Source organism: Pristiophorus japonicus, chromosome 17 (assembly GCF_044704955.1).
Source record: "Pristiophorus japonicus isolate sPriJap1 chromosome 17, sPriJap1.hap1, whole genome shotgun sequence".
Taxonomy (NCBI): Eukaryota; Metazoa; Chordata; class Chondrichthyes; family Pristiophoridae; genus Pristiophorus; species Pristiophorus japonicus.
In genome coordinates, this window is record NC_091993.1 from 8,260,800 (window position 1) to 8,282,683 (window position 21,884).

Consider the following 21,884-nt stretch of genomic DNA (forward strand, 5'->3'; position numbering starts at 1 on the left):
AGCTTTATGTCAGATTTGGGGTCCTGGTCTTCAAAAACTCTCTTCCTCAGACAACCGAAGGCTGCATTGGCACACTGAAGGGGTGTTGGACGTCATCATCGATGTCTGCCCTTGTTGACAGTAGGTATGGAAAATGGTACACATTGTCCAAGGCCTCACCGTGGCTTTTGATGACCCGGGGGGCAGTGCTGTGTGGCGGGGTCAGGTTTGTGGAGGAGCTTTGTTTTACGGATGTTCAGTGTAAGACCCATGCTTTCATACGCCTCGGTGAAGGTGTTGACAATGTCTTGGGGTTTGGTCTCCGAGTGTGCGCAGACACAAGCATGTCTGTGTCCTGTAATTCGATGACAGAGGATGGGACGACCATGGATCTAGCCTGGAGGCAGCGGAGGTGGAACAGATTCCCATTTGTTATCGCCCGGAATGCTGAGCTGGGGCAACGTTTCCAGTCTGAGCCCCTGGATTGAGATTTCAGTTTTCTCTCTGTGAATCTCGGGATCTCTATTTCTCTCTCTCTCTCTCTCTAGTTTTTATTCCCCTTTTCTCTTTCTCTGTTCCTATTTCTCTATTTCTCTCTCTCCTAATCACATTTTCTCATGCTGTTTCTCATTCCCTTTCCTCACTTCTATCTCTTTCTCCCTTCTCTCTTTCCCCACTCTCTTTTTCCCCCCTCTCTCTTTCCCCCCTCTCTCTTTCCCCCCTCTCTCTTTCCCCCCTCTCTCTTTCCCCCCTCTCTCTTTCCCCCCTCTCTCTTTCCCCCCTCTCTCTTTCCCCCCTCTCTCTTTCCCCCCTCTCTCTTTCCCCCCTCTCTCTTTCCCCCCTCTCTCTTTCCCCCCTCTCTCTTTCCCCCCTCTCTCTTTCCCCCTCTCTCTTTCCCCCCTCTCTCTTTCCCCCCTCTCTCTTTCCCCCCTCTCTCTTTCCCCCCTCTCTCTTTCCCCCCTCTCTCTTTCCCCCCTCTCTCTCTCTTTCCCCCCTCTCTCTCTTTTTCTCCCCTCTCTCTCTTTCCCCCCTCTCTCTCTCTCCCCCCTCTCTCTCTCTCCCCCCTCTCTCTCTCTTCCCCCCTCTCTCTCTTTCCCCCCTCTCTCTCTTTCCCCCCTCTCTCTCTTTCCCCCCTCTCTCTCTTTCCCCCCTCTCTCTCTTCCCCTCCCTCGCTCTCTCTCTCTTCCCCTCCCTCGCTCTCTCTCTCTTCCCCTCTCTCCCCTCCCCTTGAGTGCGGATTCTGTGCTGAACATCCTCGGGTTTGGATCTTAACTTCATGTCTCCGCTCCCATGGCTCCGAGATCTCTGCCAATCTGCACTGGTGGGGGGCGCCGTCAGCTAAAGGGCCGGCTTTTTCACACTGAAAATGGGGCGGAGTGGCAGCGGTGCGCACTTTTAGCGCGTCACTACTGCCACAAGCCCCACACCGCCACGAATGTCGGCAGTGGCCCACACCACTGCAAGACCTCCTAGGCCGAATCTATGGCGGGGTGGCCAGTTGAGCCCAAAGCAGCGGCCGTTTGATTTTGATAAATGGCCGCTGCAACGGGCAGTAACGGTCCTTCCTGGGACCGTGAATTTCGGGGCTAATATTGCAAGTGGTGTGAATTTCAAACAGTCGTATTGCAGCATCTTGTATGAGATTGTTATTTTCAGGTCTGCTGATGGCCAGGCACATTTATGCTGTAAGTAACTGAAACACACAGTCCAGGAGGATCCTAGGTTTGTTCACCAGTCTGCACTGTGCTGGCTGATCTTACGCATCAGAATTGACACAGTTTGTTCGTCCTCCTACTGCTAGGTTCAAGCCCGACTCAAGGACTTGAGCAATATCCAGGCTGACACTCTAGTGCAGCAGTGAGGAGTGCAACATCTCACATGGGGGATCCACTGATACTTTGTTTTAAAAAGCATTGTTTGGTCATCAATTTCCTCTTCTCCTCTCCTGACTTTGCTGACAGTTCTCCAATAACCAGGAGCCCACTGGACACTACAATGAACATTATTCATGTATGAGCCTTACAGTGAGTGGCAGCAGGCTGTTGGATCAAGGAGCCTACACAGACACACTTGCTCCTCCAGTTTGGTATTGTTGTGAGGTGCCATCCTTCAGCTGAAACATTCCACCTAAGCTGGAATTCAGGTGCATGTTAAGGATCCATGGCACCATTTGAAGAGGAAGAGAGAATTCACCTGATGCCCTCATCAACTTTTCTAGTTCAACCAACATCTCCAAAAGCAAATTAACTGCAGTTTTCTCAGATCTTGCAATGTGCAAAACGGCTGCTGCATGTACCCATCTAACAAGTAATTGCAACTCTCCGTAATTAATTGTATGTGAAGCATTTCGAGACATTTCTGAGAGATGTGATAAGGTACCACATAAAAAGCACGTTTTTTATTTCCAGCTGGGGAGCTGTAGGGTCTCACTTGGTATCAGTGCTTGAGGGAAAAAAACTAGTTAAAGCTCCCACTGCTGATTGTTATTCGATGACCACTTCTGGAAACGTTTGTAATCGAATGTGCGATGAATCAAGCATGACTGGTCCGATAGCCTGCATATGCTCATTGCAAGGCTGACACATTTGGTGGGCTTCTAGAAGCTTCCTGTCACCCATGAAAATGTATCACAGTCTGAGTCAAGTCTTCATTGGGAGAGTGGGAGACAATTACTGACAAAAATCATTTAAGTAAAATATTATTGGATCTTGCAAGCAACATAAGTAATCTCATTGCTTTTACTTATGACTGTATAGTAATATTGTTCCAGAAATTTGTGGGGAGGGAGCAGGGTTGACTTGCAGGAACCGGGAAACCTGGAAGTACGGGAAATGCGGAGGTCGTACCTAATTTTTTATCCGTTTCCTGGCTGGCAGCCAGCTAGATTGGGAGGCTGGCCGACGATGGGGTGTGTCGGCCTGTGGTACAAGGCTGCAGCCAGGGATCGGAGAGGAGGGAGGGAGGGAGGGAGAGATCATGGGGGAGGGGGGGGCGCATGGACGAGATCGGTATTTGATCATGGAGGGTGTTGATGGGCGATCGTGGGTGGGCATCAGATTGTGGGGGGTTAGACTACAGATTGTGGGGGGTGGGGCGGGGCAGATCGGATTGGGGGGTGGGGGTGATGGAAGATTTTGGAGGAGTCTTCCTGGAGATCATGGGGACGGAGGGAGGGTGGGGGTAGGGGGGGGTAGTGGTGGTGATCTGGAGATGGCAGGGAGGGCAGTCGAATGTGGTAGGTTAGCTTGGAAGGCCAGGGAGAAGCACTAATGCTCCTCCTGACCCATAAGCAGTGCTGGAAAAACATTTGTCTGCTGGTTCTGGCAGTTCTTGCTTCCCTTCAACTGCTGGTTTTCCCCAGAAAGGGGAAAGGGGTATTAATGATCCATCTCTCGAGAGCAGGCTACTCACCCCCCCCGACCTCCAAAGCCGTGCCAGTTAAACCGGAACTAAGTGCGTTTGAGGCGGGTTATATAATCATAGAGTGGTTACAGCACAAAAGGAGGCCATTCGACCCGTCGATCCCATGCTGTGGCTCTTAAGAGCACTTCAGCCAATCCCACTCTCCGCCCTTTCTCCGTAGCCCTGCAATTTTTTTTTCCTTGAGGCACTTATCCAACTCCTTATTTTTCCCCATTTTTAAGATTTTAACCCTCCGACCCTTCTTCCGCCCATCCTTAAGGGGTTAAAATTTTCCCCATTTTGTCTGACCAATATTGATTTATTCAAATCATTATGGGCCTGAAACTCAGTACCGCTGGAAAGCTTCTGCTCCCCTACATTTTTGGGGCCATTAGCGGCCAAAAGATTTTGTGTGAGCCATCGCATATTCAGCTCCAAAGGTGGAAAAATGGGTTCTAGTGCTAATGAACCCTTCCAACGTGGATTTTTCAACGGTGTGGCTGTCTTAATTTGAGCGTTATGACCACTGAGAAATTCAGCATGCAGGTAAGGGTTTCTAACGAACCAACTTTTTAAAGGCCAGTGTTTGCAGCAAGGCCGTGAGGCGGGGGGGTGGGGGGAGGAGGGGAGGAGTTTGGAAGGAGGGCTGGTGTAAGAGGTGCAAGGAGAGCCAACAGGTTCACTGATATGGAGCTGGAGACACTGATGGACGGTGTGGAGGACAGAAGAAGAATACTGTTTCCTGACGTGGAGAGACCTGGCAGACCGCCAGTACATAATGCGTGGAGGGAGATTGCAGGGGTGGTGTCGGGCACCTCTATATATGTGAGGACGCACCCTCCCAGGAGGGTGCTGGCCAGTCTGTACCTGGCCCTTCCAGGGTGGCGATGGGTCGATGCCTCCTAGCTCTGGGGCGACGGGCATCCTCCTCGTCCTCCTCAGGTGGTACTGCTGACTCGGCCTCCAGCAGCTGTCCCCTCAAGATGGCCAGGCTGTGCAGCATGCAGCAGACCACGACGATGACGGAGACCTGTTGAAAGTACGGCAAGGTGACACCAGAGCAGTCCAGGCACCGGAACTTCTGAAGGATGCCTATGCATTTCTCAACGACGCACCTGGTGGCACAATAAGCATCATTGTATGCATGCTCTGGTGCGGTCGTGGGGTTCCGCAATGGAGTGAGCAGCCAAGTGGACAAGGGATATCCCTTGTCCCCAAGCAGCCGACCGCAATCCTGATTCAGGCTGGTGAAGACGGAGGGCACACTGGTCTGGCTCGAATCGTGGCTGCTGCCTCCCTTGCCCGCTGCCTCTCTGTACGATGCTGACGGCGACGCATTCTCCTGCGTGCTGCCCTGCTTCTGAGCAGGTGTCGCTCTCCCAACACTCCTCTTATCCTCAGGGTGAACCCTGACAAGCCGGTCTCTGCAGCCCACAGGCCTCCACGAAAGAGGTCCGACCTGAAAGTTGTACAAAAGTCTGTGAAAACCTCTGAGCAGCACTCAGCAGGTTTAATGGAGCCAAAACAATTAATAAAACTATGTGAAAAGCTAAATACTGCGGATTATGGAATCTGAAATAAAAACACTAAAATTAATAAAAACTATTTCCCCTACCAAATGGACCCGATCGTGGCAACACCCCAGCGGTGTCGTGTTTGTGCACCGACTGGGAAAACCCCGCGGGGGGGGCACTGCCGGGAAGAATCCTACCTTCGCATCGCTGAATTTTAGTGTACTGGCCACTTTTTAGCGGCCCGCACGCTGCTGAGCTCACCGCAGAAAATCTTCCTTTACTGCGGCTTCATCCTGCCTTTTCCGGCGGAAGTGCACGATGCTCTCATCCACCCTGAGCTGAATATGGCTCGGGGAGGGAAAAACATCCAACCGTGCGTCCAATCGATTAGTTTCGATTTGTCGCCCAAACCCTGCGATAGCGGTCCCTTCGGGGACGGTGAATTTTGGCCCCTATGTATTTTCGTTATAGTTCTTTCCAGCTGGGTACTTAGTTTTAAGAGGGATGAATAGTGAGACTTATAAGAAGTAACATCCTTGTTGATTGTAAGCCAGTTGATGTGTTAGATTATTATAGGACTCTACTCTTCTCATTTTTATGTCTTGTGTACTGCAGAGACACAGAAATGGAAATGCAGTGAATATCTAGAAATTATCTCCCCAGGGTGGCTGACAAAATAGACATAAATGAGTTACAGAGCAGTTAATGTATCAAGTGTTCCTGAAATAACAAATACTTGATGCATGTTTTATCCTATTCAATATCTGGAATATTTAGATGAATTCTTAAAGATTAATTGGTTCTTGATGGAATTTGGTCATAAGTTGGGGGAAATTTTGCAGGCTTCATGAATATATTATCTTGAGATTATGTCACTTAACCAAAATGGAACTTATGCTCATGCTTTGAGAATTCTAATTTGTTCTGTGGCATTCGAGATTAATGTCAGAATTGTCAGATTGTGACATCAGCTACCATACAGAAATTTAGAAGGACATTTGCCGCCTTAAATGATAATGTGCCTTTGTACATTTGATTGCATGATCCAACAGAGTTTGTCAGATTTGCATTTAGAATCTGAGGCCTCCCATAATTAATTATGTACATTTTCAAGATTATAAGCAGTAAAGGTAAATCAGAAAATGACTAAACACATTTCATTTGACCTATTTAATTTCCATTCGGTTTCTGCACGTATAATATATCACCGTATTTAACAATGACACATTAGAGCTGAGACTTGGTGGATTTAGATTCATTTTACCAGCCAAGAACCAGAAAATGTTGTTATATCAAGCCAAATGGAACTAATTCAGTACAGCGTGCCCATTCAATTATCATATTTGATCATGAATGATCATGAATACTTGTTGGTTTAGCAATAGGTAACACATAATCACAGAAAGCTTCCATGTTTCTTTTGAATGGTTCAGAAACCTTTCTCAACTGAAGGAAACTGGATTCAGCAGAGAAAATTTTTCATCTGGGTTGGTAATGTCAAACGGTCCGATTGCGGTCTTCAACAGGATCTCAATAAAGCAAAGTGGATAGGCTGAATGACTTTCCCATTTCTACAATCTAATTTTCTTGGGTAGGTGATAAATAAATCCCCGAGTGAGCCTCTTTATTGGATATACTCATTATATTACAGACCAGTATATCAGACCAATATCACATTTAACATGAGCCTTTGGAGGAACTGCCTTTCAGAATCTTCACTCTTTCTTGGCTAATTGTAATTCTATAACAAGATAATATTTTCAGTAAACTACTGTTTGCTTCTCTGATTACCATTTCAATCAGCTCGCAGCCCAGGTAACCAGTTTTCTGGGGTTCTGCTAATCTCGCCCTGAAGTTGCCTTGCTTTTTTTTTAAAATGACACAATATCACCACAGTGTTTTAATTAAAGCCTAGATATTGAGCTGTAATTTGCGGGCCTTTTTATGGGCGTGTACGAGGTGTTCACTCACCCGTAGGGACCGTACAAGTTCCGGGTTTAGGCTTGCACTGCAAATGCATTCAAACCCGGAACTTGCGATCTGTCAGGAATTCTCTTAACAGCTCGCATGTGTCCCCAACTTCTGCCTAGTGAATGCCCAGGAAATTCTTGGCCTGGTAAAAGCGGGCGTAAGGCTTGCTTTTACTAGCATAAGAGTTTTAAACATTTTATTTTTAATGTTTTTTATCGATCACTTATACATTAAGAACCCTGTGCAATAAGATAAGTTTATTTTTAGCCCCGTTAAAACATGTATATTTATTTCTCAAAAAATTAAATTTTTGTTTTAAATATTTAGTTAAATGCCATTTTAATTAATTTTAAATATGTACATTTATTTGAAGTCTAGAGGTATTTTGGGGGTCTTCCAATCCTATTTATACGGTATCCCTAAAAGCATGAATGGGGATTCGGTTCTTTAATTGGTTGGGCCAGCCCATGTGATCCCGGGGCGCTTGTGAACCGCATGCGCCCCTGGGATACGTGGGCCTCTACGCAGGCCTACTCACAGAGGCCCAGAACCGCAGGTCTCCATGGATCCCGAGGCAAAAGGTAAGTGCGTAGATTTTTTATTGGCCAGAGGCATCCGCCTGCAGGAAGCCTCCGACCGCAAATTCAGCCCCATTGTGTTTTGTGTCTTGGTAGATTCCGCCAAAATGAGACTTGGGTCCTGCGACTCTTAATTTTAAGCTCGGGTGCGGATTTTGTTTACAGGTAGGATCTGGACACCCTTCAAGATAGGAGTCCTTTTCGTAAAGCCCCCATCGGTAACATAAATGGGTAGGTATTTGCGGTGGGAATGATGGTGAACTGGCAGCGTTCGCCATCATTCCGCCTTTGAAACGAACCGCAACTTCGGGTTCAGGCGCATATAGAAATCCGAAAGCTTTGGTCAGAAATGGGCTGCACTGTCTAGCTGTGAACCATGGCGACTGCTCAACGCTTGACTGTGTTGTTGAAAGGTTGCATACTATTCCCTGCTATTTTTTATATGTCAAAGTTAATAAACAGCTGGGGGTTTTTTTTAAAGATTGAAATGTGAAGAATCCATTGGGATTCATTAGTAATCCATCCAATATCACTTGGTGGGTAATATTTTATAGTTAGCCTAGTGCTACAGGTGAGTATTGAGAACATTTTCCTTTTGACCTGTGGAATAAGCTCCAATTTATTTTCCTCCATTGTAAAATGTCAGATGTGAATGTGCCTTTTGAAGCAGTTATGAGAAAAGGGCGAGAGGCTGAAAAGGTCAGAGAAATTGTTCAATGGGTTGCTTAAACTGAGTGAATTAGCGAGAAGTCGGGAAGATTTATTTTTGCAATTTGGCTGATTCCTCTGTTAAGTGTTCTAAATGGGAACTTAAGTACCACAATATACTGGAATTTAAAGAAGTTGGTAGCACTAAACGAACTATATAATGTTACCCAGTAAAAGGGAGTAAGACTTCTATTTCTGTTGAGGTTTATCGGGGCTACATTGACACTCTTTTATGCTGATACGGATATTATCAGTCTACAAAAGAATTATGGAAGAAATGCAGAAAAGATTTAGAAGACAATTATAATGGAAACCTGCTATTTATGAACTTATCTCAGACTGTAAAAGAAACAGCTGTTTAAAAAAAAACAGAAGAAGAATCTTCAAATATTGCTTCCATTTTTTTCCCTGTGGGAAAGTTGGATTTTGGCAATGTTTTTGGCCAATTTGCCACCAATTTTGGCAGATTAAGTTTTCTGTGGAATTAACTTCAGGCTGCCATTGGGACATAATTTAGGGGGGATATGCTTTTTATTAACTATCAATCTCAGATTTAAAATTAACAATGAACCTAGCATCAACTGCTGCTATGGAAGAGAATTCCAAAATTCTACCACCCTTTTTGTGTAGGTGTTTCCTAACTTCACTCCTGAAAGTCCTGGTCCTAATTTTTAGGCTATGTCCCCTTGACCTAGACTCCATAACAAGTGGAAATAGTTTCACTCTATCTACCCTATCTGTTCCCCTTAATATCTTAATAACTTAAATCAAATCATCCCTTAATCTTCTAAATTTCAGGGAATACAACCCTAGTTTGTGCAATCTCTCCTAATTCAATCCCTGGAGTCCGATATCATTCTGTAAACCTATGCAGCACTCCCTCCCTAAGGTATAGTGCCCAGAACTGCTCACAGTACTCTAGATGGCGTCTCATCATCACAGCATCATAAGCAGTCCCTCGGAATCGAGGAAGACTTGCTTCCACTCCTGAAGTGAGTTCTTTGGTGGCTGAACAGTCCAATACAAGAGCCACAGACTCTGTCACAGGTGGGACAGATAGTCGTTGAGGGAAGGGGTGGATGGAACTGGTTTGCCGCACGCGCTTTCTGCTGCCTGCGCTTGATTTCTGCACGCTCTTGGCGTTGAGACTCGAGTTGCTCAGCGCCCTCTCGGATGCACTTCCTCCACTTAGGGCGGTCTTGGGCCAGGGACTCCCAGGTGTCAGTGGGGGATGTCACACTTTATCAGGGAGGCTTTGAGAGTGCCCTTGTAACGTTTCCGCTGACTACCTTTGGCTCGTTTGCCGTGAAGGAGCTCCGAGGAGAGCACTTGCTTTGGGAGTCTCGTGTCTGGCATGCGAACTATGTGGCCTGCCCAGCGGAGCTGAGTGAATGTGGTCAGTGCTTCAATGCTGGGGATGTTGGCCTGGATGAGGACACTGATATTGGTGCGCCTGTCCTCCCAGGGGATTTGTAGGATCTTGCGGAGACATCATTGGTGATATTTCTCCAGCAACTTGAGGTGTCTGCTGTACATGGTCCATGTCTCTCAGCCATACAGAAGGGCAGTATACCAGGGGTTGTATAGCTGTAACATAACTTCTACCCCCTTGTATTCTAGTCCTCTAGATGTAAAGGCCAGTGTTCCATTAGCCTTTTTGAGTATTTTCTGCACTTGTCCACGACATTTTAATGATCAATGTACCTGGATCCCAAGCCTCTTTGGACCTTCACTGTTTCCAGCTTTTCACCATTTAGAAAATATCCTGTGCTATCGTTTTTTGGTTCTCACACTTGGCTACACCGAAATCCATTTGCCACAGTTTTGGCCATTCACTTAATCTATTAATATCACTTTATAATTTTATGCATCTATCTACACTGCTTATAATGCCACCTATCTTTGTGTCATCAGCAAACTTGGATATCGCTCCCCATCCCATTATCTAAGTCAATTTTAAATACTGATCCCTGTGGGACACCACTCGTCACATACTGCCAACGTGAGTACTACAATGTTTCCTTTCATTTTTTTTGGGTGCGCGGCCTATTTAAGGGGCTGTCCAGCTGATTCAAAGTACCATGCATGTGCGGTTTTTCCTATTTAATAGCTGATGTGCCGGCGGCGTGGGAGCTGCAGAGCCCTTAAGGGAACATTGACTGCTCATTTATCCCTACTCTCTGTCTCTTGCCAATCAGCCAACTTCCTAACCAGCTGAACAGTTTGCTCTCAATTCCAAGACCTTCCATTTTAAATAACAATCCCTTATGTTGGACTTTATCGAATGCCTCCTGGAAGTCCGTGCAAATAACATCTGTAGAAATTACCCTGTCCACTACTTTAGTTACTTCTTCAAAAAATTCAATCCAGTTGGTCAGGCATGATCTGCCCGTTACAAATCCACGCTGGCTCTCGTTGATCAGCTGAAAATTTAAGGGGCTGGATTTTCTGCTCTTTTGTGCCTTTTTTTGCGCCCCGATGGGACGGTAAATGCTGTTTCTGGGTGTAATGCCGGGCATCCAGGATTTACTGCCTAGCCGGTAGATTCGGCTACTGGTTAGTGCAAAAACCTACCGCCCCGCCATCCATTTTTAGTGTGATGATGACGTCAGTCACCCTGGTTGGAACATTCGGCCCTTACAGCTCACTTAACGCCCGCCCCAGGAAATGCCTGAAACAAACAGGTGGTCCCAGGGTGCAGCAGGCAGTATTGGCGGCATTTTTGAATGGAGGGATGAGGACCCTACGTCGCAGGTCACATTGACTATAACGGTTGCGCAAAATAACGCTGCGTGAAGCTCCGACTTGCAAACTTCACTTTTACCTGCCATTACAATGCCCTTACAACTTCAGTGAGAAAAGTTAATGGGGGCATTACTAGTTCGCCAGTGTATCATGCTCCATGCTATTGCCAGGCGACGTCAAGCTAGAGGAAGGGCTCTTGGCCATGTCGGCCCATGGATGAGGAGAGGCCGAAGATGTCCGGGGAGGCGGGCTTGCCCCCAACGGGTTTATAGGCACTAACGCTCAGACCTCCAACTCTTTGAGGTGCAGTGTGTGAGAAGGCTGCGCTTCCGAAAGGAAGTGCTGACAGAGATATGCCGTCTCTGACGGTCAGACTGATGCTTGGACCACTCTGGAGGCAGCCTTCAATACTCCCCTCAACAGGTATCTGAATTAATTGTGATGTGCTGCATGTTGCACAACTTGGCCATCATGAGGGGCCAGGCATTGCCAGTGGGGATTGCTGGCCCACCTCGGGAGGAGGACGATGAAGAGTAGCCTGGTGAGGCCCCCGTTGGATAGCCACCCCATCCGCGGGGGAGGCAGCGTGGAGATGCTGCCGGACCAACACTTTCACGTCACCAGCTCATAATGGACCGGCTTTCCTAAATGGAGGAAACTGAGGGATGGCGCTAATACTGGACACGCTATGTTGCCCCCATAAAGGCACATCTCCGATGAATGTTGGAATGATGCACAAGACACCAATGGCAAATGATGAGTCATAAATTTAACTGCAACAAAATCACAAAAAATTCTCCCCACCAAAATAAAACCACAAATATACAACGTTATGTTGCAGGGCACTGAACAACAATAAAACATCTTTACCTCCGCGAGTTTCGGCTCGGGTACACAAAGTCCGTTGTACAATGCCGAAGTTAACATCAACGCTCGTGCATCTTAATTTTTTGCTGAATCTTCCAGTTGAGGGCACAACCTGTTTTCAGGCGGTTTCTTTACTGTGCAGCCGTGATTGGCGCCCCGAAATCGGAAAAGTCGAAAATCCAGCCCATGGTGTTCACTCACTCTATCCTTAATTATAGACTTTAGTAATTTTTCCAAAACAGATGTTAGGCTAACTGGTCTATAATTCTCTGGTTTCCCTTTCTCACCTTTCTTAAATTGCAGTGTGATGTGCAATTTTCTAATATAAAGGAACAGTTCCTGAATCAAGAGAACTTTGGAAGATTATAGTTAGGGCATCGGTAATGTTCTCACCTACTTCTTTTAAAATACTGGGATGGAAACCATCTGATCCTGGAGATTTGTCATTCTTTACATAAGAACATAAGAAATGGAGCAGGAGTGGGCCATACGGCCCCTCGAGCCTGCTCCGCCATTCAATAAGATCATGGCTGAAATGATCATGGACTCAGCTCCACTTCCCTGCCCATTCCCCATAACCCCTTATCCCCTTATCGCTTAAGAAACTGTCTATTTCTGTCTTAAATTTATTCAATGTCCCAGCTTCCACAGCTCTCTGAGGCAGCGAATTCCACAGATTTACAACCCTCTGAGAGAAGAAATTCTTCCTCATCTCCGTTTCAAATGGGCGGCCCCTTATTCTAAGATCATGCCCTCTAGTTCCAGTCTCCCCCGTCAGTGGCATCATCCTCTCTGCATCCACCTTATACGTTTCGATAAGATCACCTCTCATTCTTCTGAATTCCAATGAGTAGAAGCCCAACCTCCTCAACCTTTCCTCATAAGTCAATCCCCTCATCCCCCGAATCAACCTAGTGAACCTTCTCTGAACTGCCTCCAAAGCAAGTATATCTTTTCGTAAATATGGAAACCAAAACTGCACGCAGTATTCCAGGTTTGGCCTCACCAATACCCTGTATAGCTGTAGCAAGACTTCCCTGCTTTTATACTCCATCCCCTTTGCAATAAAGGCCAAGATTCCATTAGTCTTCCTGATCACTTGCTGTACCTGCATACTTTCTGTTATGTCCTGAATAAAGTAATGTGATTGAGTACTGTAGACGTGAGTAAGTGTGACTTTAGTATCTTTATTTTAACTCCAGAGTACTGGTACAGCATGGGAGGCCTGCTTATATACAGTGCTTCCAAGGGATGCTGGGATCCCTTGCGACTCCAACAGATACACCCTCTGGTGGCGGTAGAATGCTGGTTGCATAGTGTTACATACATAACACTATCCTTTTATGTTTCATGCACAAGTACCCCCAGGTCCCGCTGCACTTTGCAATCTTTCTCCATTTAAATAATAACTTGCTCTTTGATTTTTTTCTGCCAAAGTACATGGCCTCACACTTTCTAACATTATACTCCATCTGCCAAACTTTTGCCCACTCACTTAGCCTGTCTATGTCCTTTTGCAGATTTTTTGTGTCCTCCTCACATGTGGCTTTTCCTCCCATCTTTGTATCGCCAGCAAACTTGGCTACTTTACACTCAGTCCCTTCTTCCAAGTCGTTAATATCGATTGTAAATAGTTGGGGTCCCAGTACTGATACCTGCGGCACCCCACTAGTTACTGATTGCCAACCAGAGAATGAACCATTTATCCTGATTCTCTGTTTTCTGTTAATTAGCCAATCCTCTATCCATGCTAATATATGACTCCCAACCCCATGAACTTTAGTGCCATTACTTGCTGAAATTATTAAACCTATGTAACTTGGAGTGATGATTTGCTTCTGGAAGTTAAGGCAGTAATATTAAATAATTACAGCAGACTTTTAATTAGAAGTTACAAGTATTATATTTCGCTCAGTGACAACATTTTTGTCATTGTTGTGAATGAATCAAAGAAGAGTTTGACCCAGATCTTTTCCTTCAAAAAAAATTCATAAAAGTACCATCAGATTTGCAACCTGGAGGTCAAATCCCAAAATGCTTTGCACCTTTATTGTAAAAAAAATAGAATTCCAAAAGTAATTTTAGGTTTATATGAGCAATGAAACATTCGTCAATTAAAAAGAAACACTGAAGTAAGGTACCAGATGTTACAGAGCTGCAGTATGTGTTTCATCCTGGTGTGCCATCACCACAGTTCCTTCCAAAGCATGCTTTTATTGAGGCTTGCATTCTGACTTCTGGACAAAGTTGTGGATATTTTTTGGCACTGGTGTTTTTTTCCCCTAGAATCTTTGGTGTAGTCAGCTATCTGCTGAAATAGCTGGAGTTAATGTTCATATAATACATACATGTTCTGATATTCTCCTACAACTTAAAGTGAAATAAATCATGAAATAGCCTCTGTTTAATACGACAGCGATACTGTGCATTTTCTGTCTTTGTAGATTGGTTTTGGCTTCATAGGGATGCAAAATTAATTTATATATTTGTTCTCGGGATGTGGGTATCCAAAAGCTGCAACTTTATTGCTCATTCCTCGTTGCTCTCAGAAGGTTTCTCCGTGAACTGCTGCACCCATTGGGCCCAAGTTTCGGGCCGCGCCTAGAATGGCGCAGCCCCGACCTGGATGCCCGTTTTTCGCGCCACAAAGTGCACCTAAAAAAAACTTACAGATTCTCTGGCTCCCTGCAGGTCGTTTGCAGCTGGGCGCGCCGCAGCACGAGCTGTAGGGGGCGGAGCTAGGTCCCTGCGCTGAAAACAATGCCGGGACCTCTGCACATGCACGCTACAGTGGGCGCGCATGTGCAGTAGCTCTAGGCGCCCAAAACTGTGTGGGAGGCGCCCGAAGCACACAACCCCTAGCCCTGGCCGAATGGCCTCACTGGGGCTACATGGATAAGGCTGCCTCCCACGGCCAGCTCCTGCTTCCTCCCGACACCGACTCGACTCCCGCTTCCCCCCCCCCCCCGCCCCCGGACCGGACCCGACCCCCCGGACTGGACGCAAACCACACTCCCCCCGCCCCCCCCCCCTGACCCGAACCGAACCGACCTCCCTCCCACCAACCCCCCCCCGACCTGACCCGCGCTCCCGGCCCCCCCCCCCCCCAACCCGGACCGGACCGGACCCAACCTGACCTCCCTCACCCCCGCCCCCGACACGACACGAACCGACCCGACCCAACCCGTGCTCCCGACCGCCCGCCCCCCGGACCGGACCTGATCCATGCTCCCGACCCCGACCCGCGCTCCCCCCGACCCGACCCATGCTCCCGACCCCGGACCCTGGACCCGACCCAACCCAACGCCACCTACCTGTAAATCTGGTGCTGGGGACGGGCCCTGCCCAAAGTCTTGGGCCCGGCCGGGCCCGGCCCGTTCAGCCTCCCTCCCCCTTCTCCTTTCCCCTCCCCCTTCTCCTTTCCCCTCCCCCCTTCTCCCTCCCCACCTTCTCCTTCCCCCCCATCTCATTCCCCCATCTCTTTCCCCCCCTTCTCCTTCCCCCCCTTCTCCTTCCCCCCCTTCTCCTTCCCCCCCTTCTCCTTCCCCCCCTTCTCCTTTCCCCCCTTCTCCTTTCCCCCCTTCTCCTTTCCCCCCTTCTCCTTTCCCCCCCTTCTCCTTCCCTCCCTTCTCCTTCCCCCTATTTCCTTCCCCCCTTCTCCTTCCCCCCTCTTCTCCTTCCCCCCTTCCCCCCCTTTCCCCTTATCCTTCCCCCCTTTCCCTTTCTCCTTCCCCCCCTTTCCCCTTCTCCTCCTCCCCTTCCCCTTCTCCTCCTCCCCCTCTTCCCCTTCTCCCCCCTTTTCCCTTCTCCTCCCCCTCCCCCTTCTCCTCCTCCCCCTCCCCCTTCTCCTCCTCCCCCCTCCCCCTTCTCCTCCTCCCCCCTCCCCCTCCCCTTCTCCTCCTCCCCCCTCCCCTCTCCCCCTTCTCCTCCTCCTCCCCCCTCCCCTTCCCCTTCCCCTTCTCCCCCCTTCCCCTTCTCCCCCCTTCCCCTTCTCCCCCCTTCCCCTTCTCCCCCCTTCCCCTTCTCCCCCCTTCCCCTTCTCCCCCCTTCCCCTTCTCCCCCCCCCACTTCTCTCCTCCCCCCTTCTCTCTCCCCTCTTCACTTACTCCATTCTAAGTTAGTTTGGAGTAAGTTTTCACTGCCGAAACTTTGAAAACAGGCGTAAGTGGCCGGACACGCCCCCTTTTGAAAAAAAAATTCTGTTCCAAAGTGAAACTGTTCTAACTGACTAGAACTGGAGCAAACTAAATGCCGAGAATTTGAATTTCTAAGATACTCCGTTCTACACCAGTTGCTCCAAAAAATCAGGAGCAACTGAGGCCGAAACTTGGGCCCATTGTGTTGATGGTTCTCCTCCAATGATGCCGAGTAGGGAATTCCTGTGCTGAAAGGGATGGCTATTGGGCCCAGTGTGTATTATGATTCAGTGTTGTCATCAGGTTTATTGAACATAGATGTACCAATACATTGTCGGAGAAAGTCTTGGAGTGTTTGTGCTTCAAGCTCCTAAATTCCAATTCTAACACCAGTTTCGTAGTCTGTAATGGTCTCTTGTCAATGTTTAAGTTTATCTGGTAGGCATTATCAGTGCTAACAGCTTGATTTTCTAAGAACATAAATCATGGAACGAGAAAAGCCCAACAATTTCACTCCTTCCTGTACGATCGAGCCTATTGTGAACTCTAGCTCACCAATACAATCTGTTGAGGAAAATTTCTGCAGAAGTAGTCCTTTATTGCCAAAAATAGCCAAGTGGAACTCCAGAATATTCAGATTATTTAAAGCTTGTGAAATGCTATCCTTAAGCAATTAAAATAAGTATTTAATATTCCAATTCTCTTTTGAAGTGCTTCTGTGCAGAATATTCAGTAACTCATTGTAGAATCCATCAAGCAATGCTTTGTTTTATAACTGTTTTACAATTAATAATTGTGCATAACAGTGATCTAAATTGTGTTCCAAGTGAGATACACTAATTGCATCAGGAAAAAAAAGATCAGGATCCAATAGTGCAGCCCCGAGTAAATGGTGGCACATCAGCCGTTTTTTGGGGGCTATGCAAGTCTGGATGTAACTGAGCTAACCTCGCATCATAATGCAAGGTATTTATTAACTTGGCATTCCTGGTGCGCAATGCACACCACACTAGAAATGTACAAGAGTCAGGTGTGCAGACTGCCAGCACTGCGGGTGCTGCAGGTTGCATTATAATACGCGCTGCACTTTTGACAGTTCAAAGACCTCCGTGCTACATAATGTGGACACCGGCGCCAATGCACAGCAGCAGCCTCCAGGTGTTATTGATGAACACACACCGCAGCTGAATTCTTGAGCCTATCAACATCTGGGCATCAACTGGTGTTGCATAAAAGGACGGCATCAAAACCATTTTAATTAATGAACAGTTTCCGCAACAGCTTGCAGTTCAAAATAAAATGAAGCGGGCATTCAGTCAGTTATCAAATTCAAATCAGAGTTGTGGGTCAAGGTGACAAATATCATGAATATATTTATGAAGAGACTTGTTTTTAATGTTATGGTAAAAGATAATAAACTCCAGAAGTAGTTAAATTTGAAACTCCACTTATGTCAAATGGCATGTTACAAAATGTTTTTTAGCTGGAGAAGATAAACATTGAAATCATTAGCTTTTGCTTCTTTCACAATTAGACAGTGCAATGATTGGACTGAATGCTTAAATTTTGTTTAAATAATTATTTAAGATTCTTTTGCTTAAAATCGTGACAACATGCCAGTAGCAGCTATTTACTGTGTAGGAATTTGTAGCGCTTTAGTTCATTTTTTCACCAACTTTATACTTTTTGGAGCTGTTTTCCATTAGTTTAAGTTTGCATTAATTTAGTTTCATTTAAGTAATTAATAGCACGACTGTGGTAACTGGAGTATTTCTTCATTCTGTTTATTTTATAATATGAATGGACAAGCAAATTATATTACTGTAGAATATGGCAAATCTAATATATTATGTCCTCCTCTCCTTGGTTCTTTTTCAGATAACAGTTCTGTGGATCAACAGGTTCTAAATTGTTGTGTTTCATCTTTCATAAAGTATCATTTGAATTTTGTTGCATTTTTTAAGGTGGTCTTTGTAGTAAAGATGTTCATTTCATATCCTACTTGTATCGCATGGAACCCACCTTTATAAACACATGATATAATTTCTCTTATTTGTCATATGTTCAGTATATGATGCATTTGTAAACAGGACATTTATTGCTGAAAGTAAACTTCCACAAACATACTTTTTCATAATGTATTTCATATTATACGTGCAGAAAGAAAAAAAACATAGAATGCCGCATAAAACTGCACATTCATTGCTTAGGACTCCATAATCTTTACCGTTATTTATTTGTTTTTTATTAAAGGCTCAGCTACCAAGTGGAAATGTTTTTGACGCAGCTACCCTTTCCAGCTTTAAGGCCCTCGGAGGGTGAGTTAATATTATATTCTATTTCTAAAATTGATCTTCTATCAGCAATGTTTTTTTTTACAAACCATTAAACAACTAAACAAAATAATTTTTGGTGCCTTACTTTTTATATCTATCTCGAATCATCTTAGTGCACAATTTAATAACTTTTACAAGTAGACCAAGCTACCCGTGTACGTTTACATTGTTGATGGTTGAGGCTGAATTGGCATATCTGTTAGTTGAATGGTTATGGAGATGTTATGGAGGTTTGAAGGAGTATCATTTAAAAGGTTCAGTTGCAAGAGTTAATTCTTTATTGATACAAGTTTTAGTTTTGTTCATATTTTGCACATTTCTGAAGTATTTGGTTTATTACAGCACAACACAATAATCAGGCTCTCTTGTGCAGATTAATGAAGATCAAAACTGGACTTTTAGCTTTCAGATTGTTCCTAAAATTCAGTGGACTTGATCTATCTACTCTCTAGTCTGATTATACAAATAATGTAAAAGGTAAAACTCTATCTATATCTCTTACATAATTATAGGAACTATTGGTTTAGAAGCTAGAACCTAGAAATTACTGTTGATGAATTGCCAAACACTTAATACACTTGTATGATCTCCTGTGTTCATTTGGTAGAGGCATTAGCCCATTTAAAGTAGTTTAGGTTTACATCATTTATTCTGTTTATCATCATTTCCTTTGTCACCAATTTCTGCTGTTAAATAAAGGCTTCTCTGGAATAACATATATAATTTGGTATATATTAGTAGTTGTCCAATGCTATTACTCATGGTAAATCAGATGGTTTACTTTTTTAAGGGCAGGAGTGTTATACTGTGTAACATAAAATGTAGTATTCTGCTACTGTGGATCTGTATCTCTTTAAGATAACCGGTTCTAATAGTTAAGTAAAGAGTACACAGGTCATTCTGAGTTTTATTGTTGTTTGGCCAGGGAGTTTTGCAAATTGAAATGTGCTTATAAGCTTCAGGCTCTAGCTGAGAAACAGATAGTATTTTAAGATTGTTTTGCATCTGTTCAACAAAATGTTGCCATTAGAATACAGACCTTAAGGGCATTCCGAGATTGGTTAGGAACTTTGAAAATTGGAATATGCTCATCAGTTGCAGGCTTCAGCTCAGAAGCACACAGCATTTTAAGACTGTTTTACAAAGCGTGATAATCTGCAGATGTGTGATTCAAGTGGTATAATCTGAATTTTACCATCTATTGCATATTTATATATTTATATATAATTTGCAGATGTGCAATCAAATTTGTTGATGCCAAGTCAGGTTACTTACCAAACCTGGAATCCTAATATAATTTTCAGTAGACTAAGATTTGAGCCCATTCAGTCCTTCTCTATCTTGGAGTTTTGAAAGCAGACTCGAGTCCCAGACCCAGTAAGGGGCATAATACATTGCGGGAAAGAATCGGATTTTCTGTCCATCAAAATCAGTGGACGTTTTATCGACAGCATTGCTTACAATATCCTAATTAAATCCTTGTGTAAGGTGTGAGGATTCAAAAAATCTGCTTTCTGATGTTTCTGTTTTTAAAAAAAAAAAAGCATTGTTTTATTGTCGCTGCTTATTGTGGGTGAGGTAATGAAAGCAAAGCCTCGCGAGATGCCTTGTCGATCACAGTTAAAGGTGAACCCTGGCAGAGGAAAAGTAATGACATTACAGAAGCTGAGGTGAGGAAAGCGGAGTCATCAGATCAGATACAACAGAAATGGGGGAACTAATAGAATGGTAGGAAGAAACATAATCTAAGTGGTTGTGGAAATGTGTGTTGGCCTGTAATAGAAAAGAACATAATAAATAGGAGCAGGAGTATGCCATACGGCCCCTCGAACCTGCTCTGCCATTCAATAGAATCATGGCTGATCTGATCATGGGCTCAGCTCCACTTCCCTGCCCGCTCCCCATAACCCCTTATCCCCTTATCATTTAAGAAACTGTCTACTTCTGTCTTAAATTTATTCAATAGCCCAGCTTCCACAGCTCTCTGAGGCAGCGAATTCCACAGATTTACAACCCTCTGAGAGAAGAAATTCCTCCTCACCACTGTTTTAAATGGGCAGCAGCCCCTTATTCTAAGATCATGCCCTCTAGTTCCAGTGTGCCCCATCAATGGAAGCATCCTCTCTGCATCCACCTTGTCAAGCCCCCTCATAATCTTATACGTTTCGATAAGATCACCTCTCATTCTTCTGAATTCCAATGCGTAGAGGCCCCACCTACTCAACCTTTCCTCATAAGTCAATCCCCTTATTCCTGGAATCAACCTAGTGAACCTTCTCTGAACTGCCTCCAAAGCAAGTATATCCTTTCGTAAATATGGAAACGAAAACTGCAAGCAGTATTCCAGGTGTGGCCTCACCAATACCTTGCATAGCTGTAGCAAGAGTTCCCTGCTTTTATACTCCATCCCCTTTGCAATAAAGACCAAGATACCATTGGCCTTCCTGATCACTTGCTATACCTGCATACTATCCTTTTGCGTTTCATGCACAAGTACCCCCAGGTCCTGCTGTACTGCGGCACTTTGCAATCTTTCTCCATTTAAATAATAACTTGCTCTTTGATTTTTTTTTCGCCAAAGTGCATGACCACACACTTTCTAACATTATACTCCATCTGCCAAATTTTTGCCCACTCACTTAACCTGTCTATGTCCTTTTGCAGATTTTTGGTGTCCTCCTCACATATTGCTTTTCCTCCCATCTTTGTATCGTCAGCAAACGTGGCTACGTTACACTCAGTCCCTTCTTCCAAGTCGTTAATATAGATTGTAAATAGTTGGGGTCCCAGCATTGATCCCTGCGGCACCCCACTAGTTAATGGTTGCCAACCAGAGAATGAACCATTTACCCTGACTCTCTGTTCTCTCTTAGTTAGCCAATCCTCTATCCCTGCTAATATATTACCCCCAACCCCATGAACTTTTATCTTGTGCAATAACCTTTTATGTGGCACCTTATCAAATGCCTTCTGGAAGTCCAAATACACCACATCCACTGGTTCCCTTTATCCACCCTGCTCGTTCTATCCTGAAAGAACTCCAACAAATTTGTCAAACATGACTTCCCCTTCATAAATCCATACATGTGAAAGGCCTTCTAACCAGAGATGGAGAGACAGCCAGCCTCCCAACCACCACTTCTGTAAACTTCACCTCAGCCTAAACTCTGTTGCCTGTATCCCATCCTGCACCAATGCCTGCTCATTTATCACCCCTGTTGTCACTGACTTACATTGACTTGCAGTCACCAGTCTCAAATGTATAATTCACATGTTTAAGGGTCTCTGTGACCTTGGCCCTCACTAACTCTGTAACCTCCTCGAACCCTGCAAGTACTCTCCACCCGCCCCCCCCCCAAAAAAAAAATTCTCCAATTCTCTAACTCTGATCTCTTGTTCATTTCCTTCTCCCCAACATTGGACGCTGTGCCTTCAGCTGTGTAGACCCAACCCTTTGGAATTCCCTACCTCCATGCTTCCATGGTGTCTGATCAGAACTTCTTACTCCATGATTCCTCTGCCACAGGAACAAACCAGTACCAATTTTTCGAGATGGTCAATGTGGTAATGGCTAAGGTTCCAGTGGTCCCAATATGTGACCTTGCTTGCCAGTTTTTATATTGCTCTAAACATTATTTTAAATGGGCA

General features: G+C 45.2%; 1 protein-coding gene across 2 annotated transcripts in view; it reads left to right on the forward strand.

Moving 5' to 3' along the window:
• Positions 1-21,884, forward strand: part of LOC139227523 (protein unc-13 homolog C-like) — an 801,204-nt gene that overhangs the window by 357,673 nt on the left and 421,647 nt on the right. The window contains exons 2-3 of one of the 2 annotated variants that reach the window (XM_070858322.1): positions 17,779-17,801; positions 18,154-18,218. In XM_070858322.1, coding sequence (XP_070714423.1) covers positions 17,779-17,801; positions 18,154-18,218 — 88 coding nt within the window. The remainder of the gene's footprint in view (positions 1-17,778; positions 17,802-18,153; positions 18,219-21,884) is intronic. The other variant, XM_070858323.1, reaches the window with a different exon arrangement.